At 42.4% G+C, this 17704-nt stretch overlaps 1 protein-coding gene across 1 annotated transcript; it reads right to left on the bottom strand.

Annotated features, from left to right (window-relative positions):
* Positions 1 to 1515: 1515 nt before the first annotated feature.
* Positions 1516 to 17492, bottom strand: LOC146207917 (lipase 3-like). Its single transcript, XM_084587185.1, has 7 exons — positions 17344 to 17492; positions 15497 to 15608; positions 14751 to 14901; positions 12662 to 12754; positions 7792 to 7863; positions 3847 to 3915; positions 1516 to 1876 (listed from the first exon to the last, which is right to left on the bottom strand). The coding sequence occupies exons 1-7, from the start codon at positions 17477 to 17479 to the stop codon at positions 1631 to 1633; spliced, it is 879 nt and encodes a 292-aa protein (XP_084443311.1). The 5' UTR covers positions 17480 to 17492; the 3' UTR covers positions 1516 to 1630.
* Positions 17493 to 17704: the final 212 nt, after the last annotated feature.

Below are 17704 nucleotides of genomic sequence, written 5' to 3' on the forward strand. Positions count from 1 at the left end.
GTAGTTGAAGACGAGCATGTCTTTCCAGGAATAACCAAAATAACGAAAACGTAACAACAAGGTTACAAAAGAAAAACAGCGAAATGAACGCCAGAAATTAATGCGAGCGTATCACTTCCGGAACAAAGAACTATGGGCTTCTGATGTATTTATCCATTTTGCTATTTCATTTCTGCGTTGTTTTGAGGCTAACTTTGTTGAAGTGTAAACAGGTATAGCTCGACAGGTCACTTCGTGAGTGAAAGCATATTACCTTGAGATGGAACGCACCACCTTAAGATGGCAGTACGTTCAAAGCAAGGCTCACGGTACTTGCTGCAGTGTTTGCATTTCTTGTCGGCCCTTCAATATTTATGTGCTGTATTATATTTTATAGGTATGAACCAGTTCATGACATGCACTCAGCGCTCACGACTGAACAATTCTATACCTTGCGGAAAATGTTCAGCTTCTACAATTTCGAAAGCAGAAGCAATCAGGCTGAAGAAGCTGGCGTTAATGCTGATGAAGAAACGGTAGTATTCTGTGCAAAGCACGATCATTAGGGCGACCACGTTAGGGCGCCATTGGGAAGATTCCTAAAGGTAAATTGAAGATTACGAGCTAATTTCCCGTGGCAACTTGGTATTTGCCCTGTTCCAAACTCATGTTTGAAATTAAAGCTAGTTTTGCATAAACGCTATCATGACAGCCAAGTATTTCAGCTAGAGTAGACCTTCGGTAGTCTCTTTAAGAGCATTTCAGACTGCAGAAACAATTCGTCATCTGTGTCACACAACACGTCGTTGACATAATGTTAGGAAGCCTGCCATACAGCTTCAACACGAACTGTCTGCAAACAAGTCTGTCTCCCGGTTACACACAACTGAAGCTTCTGGACCAACACCTGACGCTCTGCCGATCTTTCACTACGTATATCCTGGCCCTGCTGAGCTAAGCCACTGCTCATTTTTCAGTCAGTTCAGTCGTTCAGTCGTGTTCGACTCTTGGTGACTTTCTGGACCATGTCACGCCACGCTTTCCGGTCTCTCACTATCTCATTTTTATCTAGTACTATTTGGATGCACCGAAGGCATTAAAAAATAATCAGTCATATCAACTGCATGCTTTGTTAATGGGTTATTGCCGGAAGTTTTGCTCGGCCAGCGAACGAGGCAAAGACGGTTGACGGATGTAGTTTGCGTTCAATTTTCGTTGCCCACGTATGTTATACAGAGGTAGACCCCCAGAATTCTCTTCTTACTCAGTGGTTTCAGTAATGCGACACGCTGTTGGGAAGCAGGTTAGCTGGTAAACAAGTTCCCGGCTCAGCCTTTACAGTGAAGCGCTCTCATACTGCATCAAACATGCCAGCACCCAGTAAAATGCCCAAAGGTAACTGAGCGCATTAAAAATACGTTCATTCGAAACATTTGAACCTCTAAGCTAAACTTCTTGAAAGAAGGCTGAAAAACTCAAATGTGAGTTCAAATCACAACGCACATACAGCCCACTAAAATAATAATGTGTGTAAACGAGTGCTAGAATCGTCAGCTAAAAGCACCATCTCTACGCTAAAGAAATAAAATGAGGCATTCAGTATGGCATAGAATGGTTTATACCCGCATCTTTGGCACCTAAATTGTTGTGACTACCGGCTGGGGTACTGCTTCATCAGCTGAAGCATGTCGCTGTACACCATATCTGCGGCATGCATCCCAAGGGCGAAGTCGTAGTGCGTGAACTCTTCTTCTGGCACCAAGTAGCTTCGAGCAACGTTGGGCAGCTCTCTCTCCAACCTGGTCACATCCTGGGCGATGGCGTAGACGTCACTGCTGCTGTGATACAATGCCACTGGCGCTCGAATAAGTGTCACATCATATATTGGCGGTTCCACCTGCAAAAGATTGTCATCCGGTGGTTGGCGTCATAAATATAAGATTGTTTACAGTGTTTAGGCATATTCTAGTTCGTAGCTTTATTGTATATCAGCTTTTATTACAAGAGTGTTTAAATCTATAAATTTAATTTCGTCAAAAGTAGTCTGTGGAAAGGCTTCGCCATTTCTGTTTATCATTTATTCGTGTAACCAGCAAGCGTTTGCAACGGTTCTTTCAGTCTACGTATTTCTTGTAGTAATGATGTTTTCAAGACTGCTTTTTTGAACGGCTCGGTACGTATGCCGTGATACTGAACTTCCCAGCTCCGTTCACAAGCACGTTTGCTGAAACGTGCTGCGTACGATATCGTGTAGATTTTGTCAAATAAATCGTTACCATTATTTTACTCCCATTATTATTATTAATATTACTACTGAGGTCTGGAGCGCAAATATTACAAAAGTGTAAAAATGTGCTTTTTTTCTAAAAATTGAAAAAGAGGCGATGAATTCATAGCGGAAAAAAAAAAATCTGCATTGTTTCGGAACTAAGCTGTAAGTACTAACTTAGTTAGCAGTATTATACCAATTAACAGTTAATGGCGGCGCTCTCTGGAACTAAAACGCTGACTGATATTGGTGCAAATGAGAAGAACCAATGTATTTTGTTGAACAAAACATCGGACTAATCTTGCCCTCACATTACATTATGGTAGGTTGCAAATTAAAGGGGGTAAGAACTCAGAATATTCTTACGTATGTTAGCTTTCGCAGTGACAAAACTCTATCGCGAGAAATTGCAAAAGGATATCTATTGCCGAGTTTTATTTCACAAGGGTTATAATAAGTGTAGCCGTTCGAAAATGAACCAAGCGGAACTGCTAACACGGGAGTGTGTGGTGGGCGTCCCAGTATCGTAACGCGCGTTTAGGTAAATGGTTTTTCCCGCTACGACTCCAGCAACCTCTTCATGGCAGGCACGCTGCTTTAATTAACTCTTAAGACATTGCACTATGAATTCAGGCAGACTGTTATACTGGCGACGTTAACTTCAGAGCTTAACCTGAAACGATAGCCAGAAAGATAGCTTGAAATTGTTGGCTATATTTAACAGCGAGAAGTAGCCGGGACATTTTATTCGCGGTTCAGTGGAATAGATATTATAGGCGTGTTACCAGCGACTATAGAAGTGCCATTCGAAATGCATGCAACCAGCCCCGTCTTATAATGCCCCTGCTGCACGAGAACAACGCTAAAGGCTTGGTATGCGTTTTCACAGTGTGTTATCTTTATCAGTGTTGCGTAACGCATTTAAATATTTAAAAAAATACATTTTGCAGGCTTTGAGAGCACAAATTTTCAATTTTGTTTTCATGAACAAGCGGAACAACTGAGAATAGCTTCACAAATTTTGTTCTGTATGGCAGCTTGCTCTTCATCTGCCGACTACAAATTTGAAACCACAAAAATGTCAAATGGCTACTAGTAGCTGCACCCAGTATTTTTACATACTGCTTTGCGTCGCAGTGCTGGAGCAGTGTTTAGGGCGCTGGACTACTGTGTCCTAGGATGCAGGATCGACTCCCGGCCACGGCGGCCGCTTTTCGATGGAGGCGCAAAGCAAGGCGCCCGTATGCTCTGCGATGTCATTGCACGTTAAGAACCCGCGGCAGTGGGAAATTGCGGAGCCCTCGGGTATGATGCTTCTTGTGCCTTTGTCTTTAGGACATTAAACCGCATAAAACAAACCAAATCAATCTTTTCTTATTACATAACTACTTTAGCTGGACTTTGCGCGAACAATTTTTTTGCATACCTCCTCAGGGATAGTAATACCTGCGCCAATGTGTTCTTAGTATACTCTTTGTTGAAACACGAAAGGCACCATTGATATTAGTGTGCAGCGCTGCTCCCATACGAAGTAACAATTTATGTTTGGTAAAATCGCCTTAGTACCCTCTTATGTTCTTAGAAACCTAATAACTCACCGCACTATACTTTATTATGTTTTTCTGAAATCCGTAGTTGTACTTGCGGAAGCAATCGCAGCGGTAGAGCTAGAAAAGAAAAAAAAAAAACCGCCGCAAATTCAATGCTATATAACATAGACTTTGATAAACTACAGTAATCTACTTAAGCAAGACAACTTCAACCCTCGAAACCGTGTGAAGGGAGAGAGGCGAACAACAAAAAAGAAGACTACAAAACGAAAGCCGAAGTGGTATGTATACATTCATTGAGCGAGAACACCGACAAAATGCAGAAATTTGCAAGAAACATTGAAAATAACTAAAAAGACGAGAACCGAAAACTTGGGCACCTAAAGAAAAGGACTCGAAGAAGACATAAGTCAGCGCCGGCGACGAATCTGGAAAGGTAAGCTTACGTTATTTGCTGCAATATCTGGATGAGGTTATGCTTTATTTTGCGTCAAGATTTACAATATCGCTCCTCCTGTTTATGGTCAACCAATTATTTGAGTGACGCTGCAGTTATTGGAAAATGCTTGGATTCATTAGAAAAAAATGTCAGGTAGCAGTTTCGGCGGCGCGCTACAATGCAACTGTGCAGGCTTCTTTATAAAAGAGGGAGAGCTCGAACGCGTTTTCTGATGAATAACTTCCGGCTAGGGGGTTCTTTTTCTGCCGGAAAGCAGTGCACTCCGCTATTTCGTGCTTCGGTGATGCAATATCCTTCAGTTATTGCCCATCGGTTGCAAACTACTGCCTCTCTGTGATGCAATATCCTTCAGTTATTGCCCATCGGTTGCAAACTACTGCCTCTCTGTGAAATAGGCGGTGTATGTTGACAATTAGGCGTTCTCACCTGCGCGCATATCATGAGATATTTGTTTTCCTTCGAAATTACCGGAGGTCACCCAAGTTGTGGCGGTGTTTTCCTTGGATTAGCCATTGTCACTCCCTGCCGCTTTATTTCAAGAGCGATTATTCACTATGCGCCAGCACTTTCCCTTCCGCTTAAACTTAGTGATATCATACTTATTATACTGCATCAATATTAGGGGTTCAAGTGTGCATGAAGGTATGACGGCCTATGTGTGAGCGGGATACCTTCGTGAATGCATATTTATTCTAAACCACCCCGGTTTGGCAACACATGCTCTATGTCAGATTCAAACTGCTACTTGTGCAATTCACCGTAGCAACGTAAACTAAAATGTGGTGCTGCCTTATGATCACTGGCCTTCATCCGAATAGCCCCACAGGTTAGGCCTCAGGTGCATTGTGATTAACTGGAAGTATTTTAGCACTATTCTTCATAATCTCTCTACAGAAGCTTCGCCACTGCTTGTTGAGCATATAAAATTCGTGTTAGAAGAGGTCGGTGAAGTGCTTGGTTTACCTTGTGCCTTTGAGGTGCGAAACACAGCTACCACTTTTACAAGGCTCTCAGTCTGCACAAGCAGTTATAACATTTCCCATTCCTATGGCTCGCAGGAACATCAGCAATCTATAAGGCCGGCAATGGCATACGTGCTGTGAACACGTCTCACGAAAACCTGCAAGCCACCCCCCTTCGGTCAAACCTCCCCCGCAAGGAAGCAGGGTCACCGTCGCATCGAAGCAGATGCCACAGCATGCTTCGGGAACTTGGCGCAATTCTCAGAGATAGCAAGCAGTATTTTGCTGCAAAGAATGTGTTGCCTCTTTCGTTAAGCGTTAGTACTGCTAGCGTTCGAGTGCATTGTGTAAAAGCCATCAACACCCAACGCCAAAGATTTTGCGAGCCCATTTCAGCAGTCTTTTGTTTGTACTGCAATGGATGGCCAAACGGATGAGAGCGCCGAGTATAAAATAATTCTGTACGAAAGTTTCCACAACATCAATAGCTGTGGGCTTCCTTATGTCATCGTCATCATTTCCCGTTATGTAATAGTCTAATTTAAAATAATTGAATAAAATAAATAGGCAGGTGATAATTGATTAAAAATAAATACGCCGGCGATCTTCCGACGGATATCCATAATCATATTCCTCTTGGACCTAATGAAGATATAAGGGCTTGATATCCGCTAACTAGATAGCTTTACTAGACAAAAAATATTTATGGGCTCAAGCTTTACCCTTCGGTCTGCAACTCTCGAGTTTCCCTTGTGTCAGCGAATGACCATCAGCTTTTCACGACTCCCCACATCGTCTTCTCCTTAAAACTCTCAGTAGGGATAACAATCTTTAGTTCATATATCCCACCTCGACTTTGTCGTTCATTATTTTTCTGGCCCGTCGGCAGTTAGATCAGCCAGCTGGAAATCTGAGTAATTGGCACTGAGACGCCGATTAGTTAGTTCAGGGGCACATATACTAGTGTCTATTTGCAGTCATGATTTCCATGCCAAATAGATGAAGCTTAGCCTGTCCGTGATTTCCTGTTGTTGAAGTGGTCATCTTCACAATGCGGCAATATGTACCCTTAGTCACGACAAATGCAGTTTTTCTGCACGCCAGAGCGCTGCACGAGAAGCGTCTGCGATGACAACTCGCAGCCTTGCACTGCTCGGTGTCTTCCCTAATGCATTCGCAGTACTGCTTCATACCTAACTCAAAACCATTGAGCCCCCGGTGGTCTCAAGGATCGAACCTAGTACCTTTTAAATGCGAAGCGGATGCACTAGCACAAGCCCGTCGTTTCAGCACACACAAAAAAAGGCCACATATGACTTTTTATACGACGAAGCGGATTTCGAGTTTTCTCATGACAGAACAAATCTCTGACCCATCAGCACAGCTGTTTTGTCCGATATTTTCCCTGAATGTCACCAAAGAAGATTCGAGCAACAGTACGGAGAATATCTTGTGTTTAGACGTGTTCATAGGTGAGCAGCCGGCCGTATGAGGGATCGAACTTGGTACTGCCCCTGTGTGAGGAATACGCTCCATTAAAGGCCACCGTTTCGGTAAAAAAAAAAAAAAAAAAAAAACGTACGGGGAAATCAAACATAAAAACATCCATTTTCGCGTGACTATAGACAGCATGAAAATGTATTCGTCGGGCTTTCTCTTTGGCCTTGGAAAATTTTATATGTTGTTCCAATGATGGTGCAATTATATCAATTGGCAATCAGTTGAAAATAGCAACAGTCAACTTTCTCACCCTCTCTAAAGAAAATGAAGTCACGTTTACGCCTACTCAAGTAGGATGAATAATTTCCCCCTTCTATATATTAGGCAGGGGTTTAGCTTGGCCAACTACGGATAAACACGCAGAAGCATCATTTAGCTCCAATATAGTTTTATTTTGCTTCCGTTATCTTCACTGCCCTGTTTTGCCATGCTTAACTAAGTTGACGGGTGCTTTAGGATTTCATCAGGGTGAAGGAGGCCGATTTAGGTATTTCAGGTGAACGCCGTAAGAAGAGAAAGAAAATTATGACCAAGACGCCTGCCCCTGAAGAGTAGTTTGAAAGACTGGGAGCTTAAAAAGTAAATACAAAATCTCTACTTTGTGCATAGTTAACTTATATTTAATACTGCTTCAAAGTAATAAATGTCATAATTAAAAACGAAAGCTGCCGAGATTGGGTTGTGCTTTAGCTTAGTGTTCAGCGAGGTTACTTTAATTGCAAATACACGGGCGGCGAACTTTGTTTCGGGGCAGTTGCTCGTAGTAGGCTTCTCTGCCACCTGAGCGATATCTCGGATTGAGGGCAGTACTGTATCTGCATTAAAGGCGGTCATGTGATTTGATTTTAACTGGTAATATATTCATGACCCTGAAATTATTCCCGCTGTCTAATGTTACTCACCCTACTAAATAAACGACAAATACTATAAGATAGATGTGCTTGGATACAGCCATAAACTGAGATATGAGCAAATAAAAAACTATACCTCATTATCTAACAGGTTTAGCCTAGGTTGAGCTATATATGAAGCTAAGAACCTTCCCTTGGCGAATACAATTGCGGTACTTACCTGTGCAAAATGGTAAAGATTATACATGGAAGTGCCTGCGGGACTGTGGGCAGCGTACACAGCCAGTCGAGTCTGAAATCAAAATGGCCAAGAGATATGATTTAATTGTCAAAATAACAAGCCGGGTATTTGCTCAATTCCTTACATCGCAAAAGGGTCTCAAAACTTTTTTTTATTTCCTCGTGTAATGTTGCAGCCTATCTTACGCACACTAAATGTATCTGAGCGGAGGGGACGACAAAAGTGTTAAATGGGAAGAAGTGCTCCAAGGTGGTCACGCATTCTAAGAGCTTCGACACCGGCATAGATGAACCAATAAGACGTGAAACAAAATCGACGGAATCTTATTCTAATTATTCACCGCATCATTTCAAACCTCACTGTAAATGCTTCGTGTTTAACGTTCATATTGTAGTGCATCCTGAGCTTAGTTTTTTTTTTTTCCTGAAGAACAACTCGATATCCACGGCTGTTCAGCACTACATGACGTAGTCATGTGCTCTTCGACTATTTTGGACAAGAACGATTCGAAACTACGCAACGCTTAAGCCTCACTCGCTGTTCACAACAGAATAATTTCCTACCCAACTGGTCATCGCCGGCCACACAGCTGCGATGCAAGTTCGATTTGTACTCGGGGGAACATCTTTATTCCATCTGCTGTACATACATCTCATAAAATCACTTTTCCTTTTATTTCCATGATACCTGTTGAGGGCACCTAAGAAAAATACTTTCTGCCGAATGTGTGCCATACGTGCCATACATATGCTGTCATATAGAGACCTGCTGTCTATGAGTGGTAATTTTGTTGTTACGGGGAGAAGAACAAAATTGACTTTTCTTATGCACAACGAAATGAATTTAAGACAATATAATGCGCAATATAGCAGTGCACTAGTGTATACCAGAGAACGCGGATATTGTACTCAAGTCAGCATTCTGTATTTTTCCTGTTAATAACTGTAAGGATTGTGTGTACCCTTGGATACTGTCGTGGCTGGCGAAGCCCTACTACATGCAACTTGTCCACTGCCCACCTAAGGACTATAACTTTACGTTATTACCGTTTCTCGCTTGGCGTAGGATTCATGAAGACGCTAACTCTTTCGGACCAAGATCTTTGATAGAAGATATGCTCTGCACATAAGCCCTAAAACGAAACTGTTCCAAGGCGATTGACAAGCAAACACTACAAGTGGCACAATTCAATCTTTGGCGGACTCGAGCATGGAGATTGGCATGTTGTGGTGTGCACCAAACAAGCCACCCGTACAAGTTTTATTCAGTTCGTTCCGCGGCAACGTTTTTTTCTGTGTTGTTCTGCTGTCACACACTGCTTAAGCTAGTAATATTGCTAACGCCCCTTAATTTGTCATCAGCTGAGAGCTCAGTGCTCCGTTTATAAACCATGGAAGCTCATGTTTTTGCTGCCAGTTATTAAAAAGCAAGAAAAGATATTTATGCGGAGATTATTAGCATTCGTAATTTCTTCATTTCTGTATGAAAATCGGGGAAATTGCCTGGAGTATAACGGAAGAGAATGACTGAATACTACTCTGTAAACATACGCCAGCATATTCTATATTATGCAATTTCTTGCTGCCGAGAAAAAATGACTCCTTAATGGAGTGTTCTGTCTCTATCCATCACGGTGTGCATAGCAGCTGTGCTGTCTTGTCATATCCCACCATACCTCTTTGCACAGCGGTCTTGAACGTGAAGCGATATTGAAGAGTAGGAACATCCCCACATCTTGCGCGGTATTGTACGCGCTGTAAAACATCAGTTGGTCGAAATCAGTTCTCCGCCCTTTATTTGATGCATCTGTCTCTCTTTCTTCCTTACCTATTGCTTCAGCGCTATCATGGAAGCACGGGTGAAATCCACATGAGAGAATTGGGGCACACCTGAAATGGTTTGCTGCTTGCTTTTGGCTTTCCAGTCACGCTCAAGAGCCACATGTGACCATATACCTATATGCCGACGGTTCCTACCAAAGAGTATTACAAGAAAAGTTTTGTTATCCCCATTGGTGGAAAGAGCCGACGGCGCACTGGTCCTTTTACGAAGCCAATACCCAGCTGTTCCGTGACAGCAGCACAAAGGGAGCGGGCGTGGTGGAGATTGTGCCCTCATAACCACGCGTGAAAAGGTTTGTGAAGCTGCGCGGTCGTCCGACTGGTGAGGGACGCGTATCTAGGAGGAGTGAGGTGACTCGTATCATCTAGCCGCCGCCGACTGGCGCCGACACGCGCGCCAGTCGGCCACGTGTGGTGTAGGTGTAGATAATGGGGTGTAGAACACCACATTATCTGAAGGTTGTGAAGCTTCTCGCGCGCGGCGACGCATCCCCTACAGTCTTACCCCAGATAAACATATGCAATATTTTAAACAAAACTATGCGTATTGTGACGCCAGCGTGTGAGTGTTTATGTAAGCAGGCCAGTGGTGGTCGTGCCGGCTCCATTTGATTCAATCTGAAAATGGTCATATGGTCTTTCCGGCAGTGTGAACGCTTCCGCATTATCACAAATAATATGGCTTAAATTCTGCTACCGAAAGAACTTCTTTCATTCTCTGTCTCCAGCCTTTTCTCGTGGCTTACTAACACGTCCCAAAAAAAGAAGAAACTACTATTTCGCCTGTCCTCTAAATAACGATAATAATAATTGGTTCATATTAAAGGAAATACGCTGTATCTGTCACACATGTTGTGTGGGCTGCGCGGTAGGAGAGGGGGAAAAAGAATGCAGAAGAGAAAATGAGGAGACGTAGAGGAGGGCTTCCAAGTAATTTCGACCACTTAAGGATTTTTAACGTGCCCTAACATTGCACAGAACAAGGATGCCGCTTTGTTTCCCCTCCATCGAAACGCAGCTGCCGGCGAGACTAGTCGGGCATCGCAACCATCGCACGCAAGGCTCAAAATAGCAAGTTTTTGTCAAATTTCTGCCTGTGTCTATTGGCCTTCTTGAATCTGGCTTCACATTAGAAAAAGTAGCGGGCTTGAAAATATTCAGCACTGAAAATAGCAGAAGGGTATATTGCAAGATGATCACAGAATATGAAATTTCTTTCCTACCTAGATTAATGTGTAATATGTGTCCCCGAATGTACGCTATAGACTAACACTGGGAGGAGAAAAACATTTTACAAAGCTCTCCTGCATTGTTCTGTAGGCAAGAAGCTACGCAGCCAAGGGGCCAGGGTCCATCAGGTAACTTGCTACTTTTAGGTTTACCCTATACTGCGTAACTTACAACGTTGAGTTCGAACCAATCGATGCCGTTAACTATTTCCATAAATTCCAAGCAAAAGTGGACGGTCGAATCGTCGCCGCATAAAAGAATGGCGCTGAGTACGGTCATCCAATTTATCTGGAGCACGCCTCCACTGGTTGCATTTTCCACGAGTGCCTGCGAAGCAAAATAACGAGAGAAAAATATGTTCACCCTCTTACGCAGTATACATTAAAGTGCTTCCTCGCTAAAGCATTCAATAGTCAGCAGTAACCCATACTTGTCTGTCGGTCTTGTCTTCTTACGTATGTATAACTTTATTAGGGAGCCGGCAAACGACGGGTTAAAGCGTCGTGACGCTGGCCAAGCGTCTACCCGGGGTTAAGCCCTACTTTGCACTACCTCATTTGGCCCGTTTGTGGTGGGTTGTGAGGCTAGTGCTTTTCGAGCGCACCCCGGGCCTGCTGGACGGCCCATAGTTGCATGTCCTTGTCTGTATTCTGCACAGCACTTTGAAGTTCCGGGGGGTATGTTTCCACTCGAAATGTGCACAACGACGACAGTAACTGAAAGACCACATCCCTACATAGGCATAAAGCCCCGCTTTACCCGATACGCGCGAGCTCGCCATCGAGGCCTATGGGTAACCTGCCTGAAAGAGGATCCGAGAGTCTTGGAAGGTTAGACTCTCGTCAGCATCCTATCTGAAAGGTGGGTCCCGGGTTAGCAGATCCTGCAAGCGTGGTCTTGTCATTCGAATTCATCACGCCACACAACCTTAGGTACAGTAGCGTTAGTGAAGGATAGACACAAATTAAAGACAAAGCACAACAATACTTACTTATTTTTTTAGATTTCCGCACATTTATATCTCCCTATAACTGTACTGATGCCCTCTAACTATGATTCAGGCAGCTCATATACAACCAGTTTTGCAGTGTAACACAAGCCAACTACCAATTACTGCCCGGCCACTACTCACTACAATTACTCACAACACCGGCCACTCAGAAGCTTGATTTTTGGTGAAAAATTGCCTGTGTTCCTCATTGGTTCAAACAAAGTGTGAAGAGATAGCTGAAGTATCGTTACACATGGTAAAGCTTGAATTGATGCAAGTGTCTCCCGTTGATCTTCTTCGATCATTCCTGATGCTGCGGGGTTTGGCGTAGAAGCAGCGGCGGCCTAGGCCATCTGTGCTGCTAGCTGCTCACGCCTAGCAGCATCGCCGCATACAAAGAAATTAATATTACATGACTGCACTTAGCATCACGTAAGAGCTAGCTTAATGGCGAAAGCGTTTCCTACTTCTTTTTATATCTAACTTCTTTGTGTACACATTATAATTTCATTAATCTGTTTCCTTTGACTTCGGCGTCAGAACTTATTGCGACGTCAGCTGAAAACTCATGCGAAATCTCGCAGGATCTCGCTGAAACATTTCACATACACATTTCGCGGAATCTCGCTGACACATAATACAAATGCGACGTATTCACAGCGAGCCTAGAAAAGCTTTCACCTTAAAACAAACTAGCAGAAGCCCTAAACTATAAGCCACCTGTGTAATTGCTCTATTTTACTTGGGGAAAATATTTATAATGTAAACATCTGTACATTGTACTCACCACAATTATCTCTGCGAATGGAATGAAAAGGACAGCTGTCGCTTTCATGTGGCCGACGTAAGCGACGGGCCCCAGTGCCATGAACAGGGCTACCTGCAACCAAATACAATTTTGCAATGTGTACCTCGTGGACACCGGTTCTCGCCCCGCATATAAACAGCAAGAAAATATCAGAGAGAACGCAATCAAAGCCAAGGTAAGCCGCTGCATATTTGACAGAAACCAAGTGGAATGCATATTAAAATTACAAAACCTCAGAATGGATTCGATTGGGGAAAATATGAAAATCTAGCTGAATCTAGGAGTTTTTTACACGGGCTGATTTGTAAATTCGAGGACACGAATAGTCAGGCACAAGGTTCTTATTCTTATCACCGCAGAACTATTCCGGCTGGGCAGATGACCATGCTGCTCTTTGCGTCTGCGAAGGCTGCCTTAGTTATCGGCAAGTCAGTCAAAGATTCTCATCTGACGTTTCTAACTTAGGTTTCAGTGCTCCGTACTTCATCAATAATGTATTCATAGAGCTTGGCAGGGAAATGTTAGGAAGACAGCCAGGTGCATAAATTGACAAAAAGAAAAACAAAGCTGGTATTTTTAACTGTATGCTTCTTGAGATAATCGAGCTGCTACAACTACAGGCCTACAGTGAGAACGGAGGAATTCCAATCCTATTCAGACCTTTCAACAAAATGATTTGGCTCATATTTGGCATCGTTACTGTTCTTTTGGCTTTAATCATTTCTTGCCATGTACTACTTTCTCTGCGGCAATGGTGTTGTTCTTTATCATAAGGTCAACACGTGGCACATTTGCAACCAAAACCAGATTTTTCTTTGTTTCTTTTATGGCCATTTTCATATGCAAGTGTTAACCACGCTTAAAGCTCAGCTACTTTGGTCATCTGATGAGAAGAGAGGAGTCGCTGGAGAAAGATTTGATGTTGAGAAAGGTTGAGGGTCGCCGGAGAAGGGGTAGGCAGCGAACGCGATGGTTAGATGGCATCCTCGAGGCACTGCAGATGAAGTTATGTGATGTTAGGAAGATGGTGAAAGACCGGAAAGCGTGGCGTGACATGGTCCATAGGGTCACGAAGAGTCGGACACGACTGAACGACTGAACTGAACTGAACCACGCTATTCTTCGAATGATAACAAACTCATGGCGCGCATTCGATTGACTTTAATTGTGTCTTAACGTCTATATCTATATCACGCTCGCACACTGATGACATTTAAATAACGCAAATAAGCATATGGAAAGTTGTCAGTATTAATGTTCTGGAATAATACATGTTGGCGAAATTCATATATTCTCCAAACAAACATTTCGCAGCTTTGAAAGACCTCAATAACCTGAAATGTCATCGCAACCGTCCTATCTTCTAAACATGGTTAGCCCTAAACTATTTGGTATATATATATATATATATATATATATATATATATATATATATATATATATATATATATATATATCAAACCACGACTGAGAGCACCACAATCTCGGCGCACAAATGCGCTAGTCACGTGGTATTATTTGTACTTCGCGGGCTTTCTTCTGAGTCCGGAAAAAAAGATACACGTGAGATTTTCTTTATCACAATTAATGAAATGGGGGTTTCTGAAGGTGCTCTACAACTTTCCAATTCACATTTCTGGTCTAAGATGAATATTTCATAAATTAGAAAAATTAACATAATTAGCTAAGTAAGTAATTGCAAAACAAAAAATTTCCTGTAGTGCGCAAGGCGACTGCCAGTTGTATGCGACTAGTTTTATTGACCTACCTAAAATATATTATTTTGTAACTTTGTAACCCTTGGTTCAAGTTAGCTGGGACACCTGGTATATATATATATATATATATATATATATATATATATATATATATATATATATATATATATATATATACACACATATATCAAGTATTTACTCTAGCCTATCTCAGGAGGAATGATTTGTTATATAATATAGGAACAATTCAGCGCGATTAGACTGCAAGTGATCCACTGTGGAATTGATATGTTGCTAACAAAAAAATAAAAACGCAACAGAGCTATGAAGCTCATGGCGATGGTGACAACCTTATCGTTGTAGCTGGGCTTCGCCGCCAACAAACCGAACAGAACTTGATTTCCTTGGGAAAAGCCGATGCAGTACAGCTTCGTTTCGTTTGTCATGTCCAGAGCTTTGTCGATCATTGCTGGAACGTCGAACTCAATCATCTCATCAAAACTGAAAGTTTAGATAGAAAGCAAAAGGAGCGAGATTAGACCAAAACGATATAGATTGGCGGGCGATACGGTGTCGTGTTTGCCTGCTTTCGGCCTCACTTCCAATTTTATTTAGAAAATTTGTTACCTGCAGAATTGGGTTCGATATTAGAACACATGTACAGTAGCGCTACAGGATGGCACATAGAGAGAATGCGCTTGTCGGGTGTTTTATTTTGTGTCATCCGATCACTGATTCTTCAACCTATAATTAACAAGGGGCAAATCCGAGAGAGCAGAATTCATAGGCATTGTAGAGTATAAAAACAACTTTATTAGTCAATCACTTTAAGAAATATCATCAAGCAAGGTGATAAACACAAAATAGAGTGCGATATTTTCTATATTTAGTTTGCTAAGTTCAAGACAGTTTAGTGACATCCAGAAATCGGAAGGCAAATATTTTCGTAATATAGCGCTTAAGTTTCAGTTGCCAATGATTTCGATAAAACTTTTCATTTTATTGATCCCTTGTTTTGAAACTGTTTTAATGTTTAATGTTTGTGTATGTCAGCAGAGTTGTTTCTTGCATGCTGCACCAAAGTGTCGATACCTACCTGAAATCCCAGAAGGCTCTATCTTCTTTAGAGTAGTTGACATGACTTGTGTATATATTCCCCCGCAAGTTTCCCAGCCAAACGTCATAACCGGCGTCTGCGAGTACGAAGCCTGTATGGAACCAGATTTGAATGAACTCTTCTGCAATCTGAGACATTTGCTGCATTTTTCACTCTCAGGAAACCAATTCTGCAAAATAAGAGTGCTTAAAATCTAAAAGCGGCTGGCTGCAAACGACAAAAAATAATTTTCCTCACGTCCCTAAAAGTTTTACCCCAAATCTCTCTCAAAGTTTGTGACGGCATGTCTACGAGCGGTAATACAGTGAAAAAAAAAAAATGAATCCAGCAGAAACAGGTTTAAAATAAGGCTATTGGAACATGTGTTCATTGTGTTACGTCTTTGATGCGATAAAATAAGCTCCTAATTAGATTTTCCTACCTTAATAATGCTTGCATAATGGAGTGTGAAGACAACCAGCTAGCTGAAAATTAAAGTGAAGAAAACAGCTTTTTGTCTTCTGCCCCTTCCCGGCTCCTTTTGTGGCATTCATTATGCTAAACTTTCATTAACTCGCCTTGTGTTTTGTTCCACGAACGAAAGCATGCTCTTCAGTTTTTCAATCACATGTCAAACTAAGTAATAACAAAACAAAGTTTGTCAGCAAAGAACACTGTGTACACTTGTTTTTACGTCACTTTACTTGTTTTTACGTCACCGTTGGTGCTGATGCATCTAGCTTGAAACTACTGCATAAAATTTCTACTGTCATGCGCTAACCGAATGCCCGATTGCGCTCCTAATTTCATTCAATTTTCAAATATGTCAGCGTTCTAGGTGTGGTCATCCTGGTGCATTTAGTTAAGGATGCCACCACTGTCACACGCATGTTAACGCGAAAGCGTAAACGAGCTCACGGCGCAATGAATCCGGCCGAGTGGGCTATGTTCCGTCAGTCAAAAGTAATATCTTGAAATTCTTCAATTCCTTCAACAAAACAGGAGAGGGTTCAGATGAAACACATCGGCTACAAAGACCCGTCGTTCGGAGCGTGTTGAAGGAGTACCTAGAGAATTCTTTGCGGTGTATGTTACGTACTAGTAAGTGTAGAATAACCGCAGATGTGCACAAAATAGTAAATCAGGAAAAAGAACTATCACAATATATTCTGAGTTCAGCTTCCTGTACATTGAAATGCAATATGTGGTTCTAATGTACCTCAGTGAGTTTCTGGACTTATGAGTGCCATGTTGTCTTGTCTAAGGCAGTAAGCTAAGATATGGCCAGAAACTTAAAGCTTCTTTTCGCGATTATCAGCTTGTATTTTGAAGATGTGCTCTTTTAAAAAAATTACAAGGGTTCAACGCTGCTGAACTAAATACTGAGAGAAAGCATTAGCTGCGGGTGACTGAGCATTCTTCTATTTTTGTTCCTCAGCCCACATATAAAACCCCGCTTTAACCAATCCGTATGAACCTGCCTTAGTGGACTATAGGGGTAACGCGAATGCCAGGGTCCTAGCAGGCTGATTCTGACATAACCTTCCCATGTGAAACGAGAGACCCAAGTTGGCAGCTCCGGCCAGCCCGTGTGTCACGGGGGGCGTGACGTTACAGCGTCGTGAGGGTAAGTCGTAACTGCGGTAGGGTACTGCTTTCGCAATAATTTATATCATGGTATTGCTCGGTAAAGAGAAAAACGTCATAAACGACTCATGGTGACAGCAACAATGAAATACGAACGGGAATAACCGAGAAATGTCTCTAACAGGTGTCACTACTGCACTCATTGCTTGCCTTTTTTTCTAACTCTGACCAACAGTGATGATAACACAAGTTCAGCTCACCCAGGCTTTGATCAGGAAAATTGACTACGAAGTCGGCAGAAGAAACAGCCAGACCGTGAATTGCAAGTACGACTGGCTTCTTTTGTCCAGCACCACGACTTGGAGTTTCATTCCTACCACTGGGTATACGCTGCATGCCAAGGAGATAGCCGTCCTCTGTTAGAGCTGTGTGGTCTTCCACGGGGTAGCCCTTGCTCACTATGAGCGCCGACTGTGAATGGAGGGAACAGACAAAAGGCTACACCAAGTGAATCACTTTTCTGAGAGGACAGTAACTAAAGTAGGGGCACAATTCAGGATGGTCCACGTCCTGCGGAAAACAAAATTAGCAGAAAATGTAAAAGCGTTAGTGCTGCATAGT

Source organism: Amblyomma maculatum, chromosome 1, assembly GCF_055883805.1.
Source record: "Amblyomma maculatum isolate TAMU_Amacu chromosome 1, ASM5588380v1, whole genome shotgun sequence".
Lineage (NCBI taxonomy): Eukaryota > Metazoa > Arthropoda > Arachnida > Ixodida > Ixodidae > Amblyomma > Amblyomma maculatum.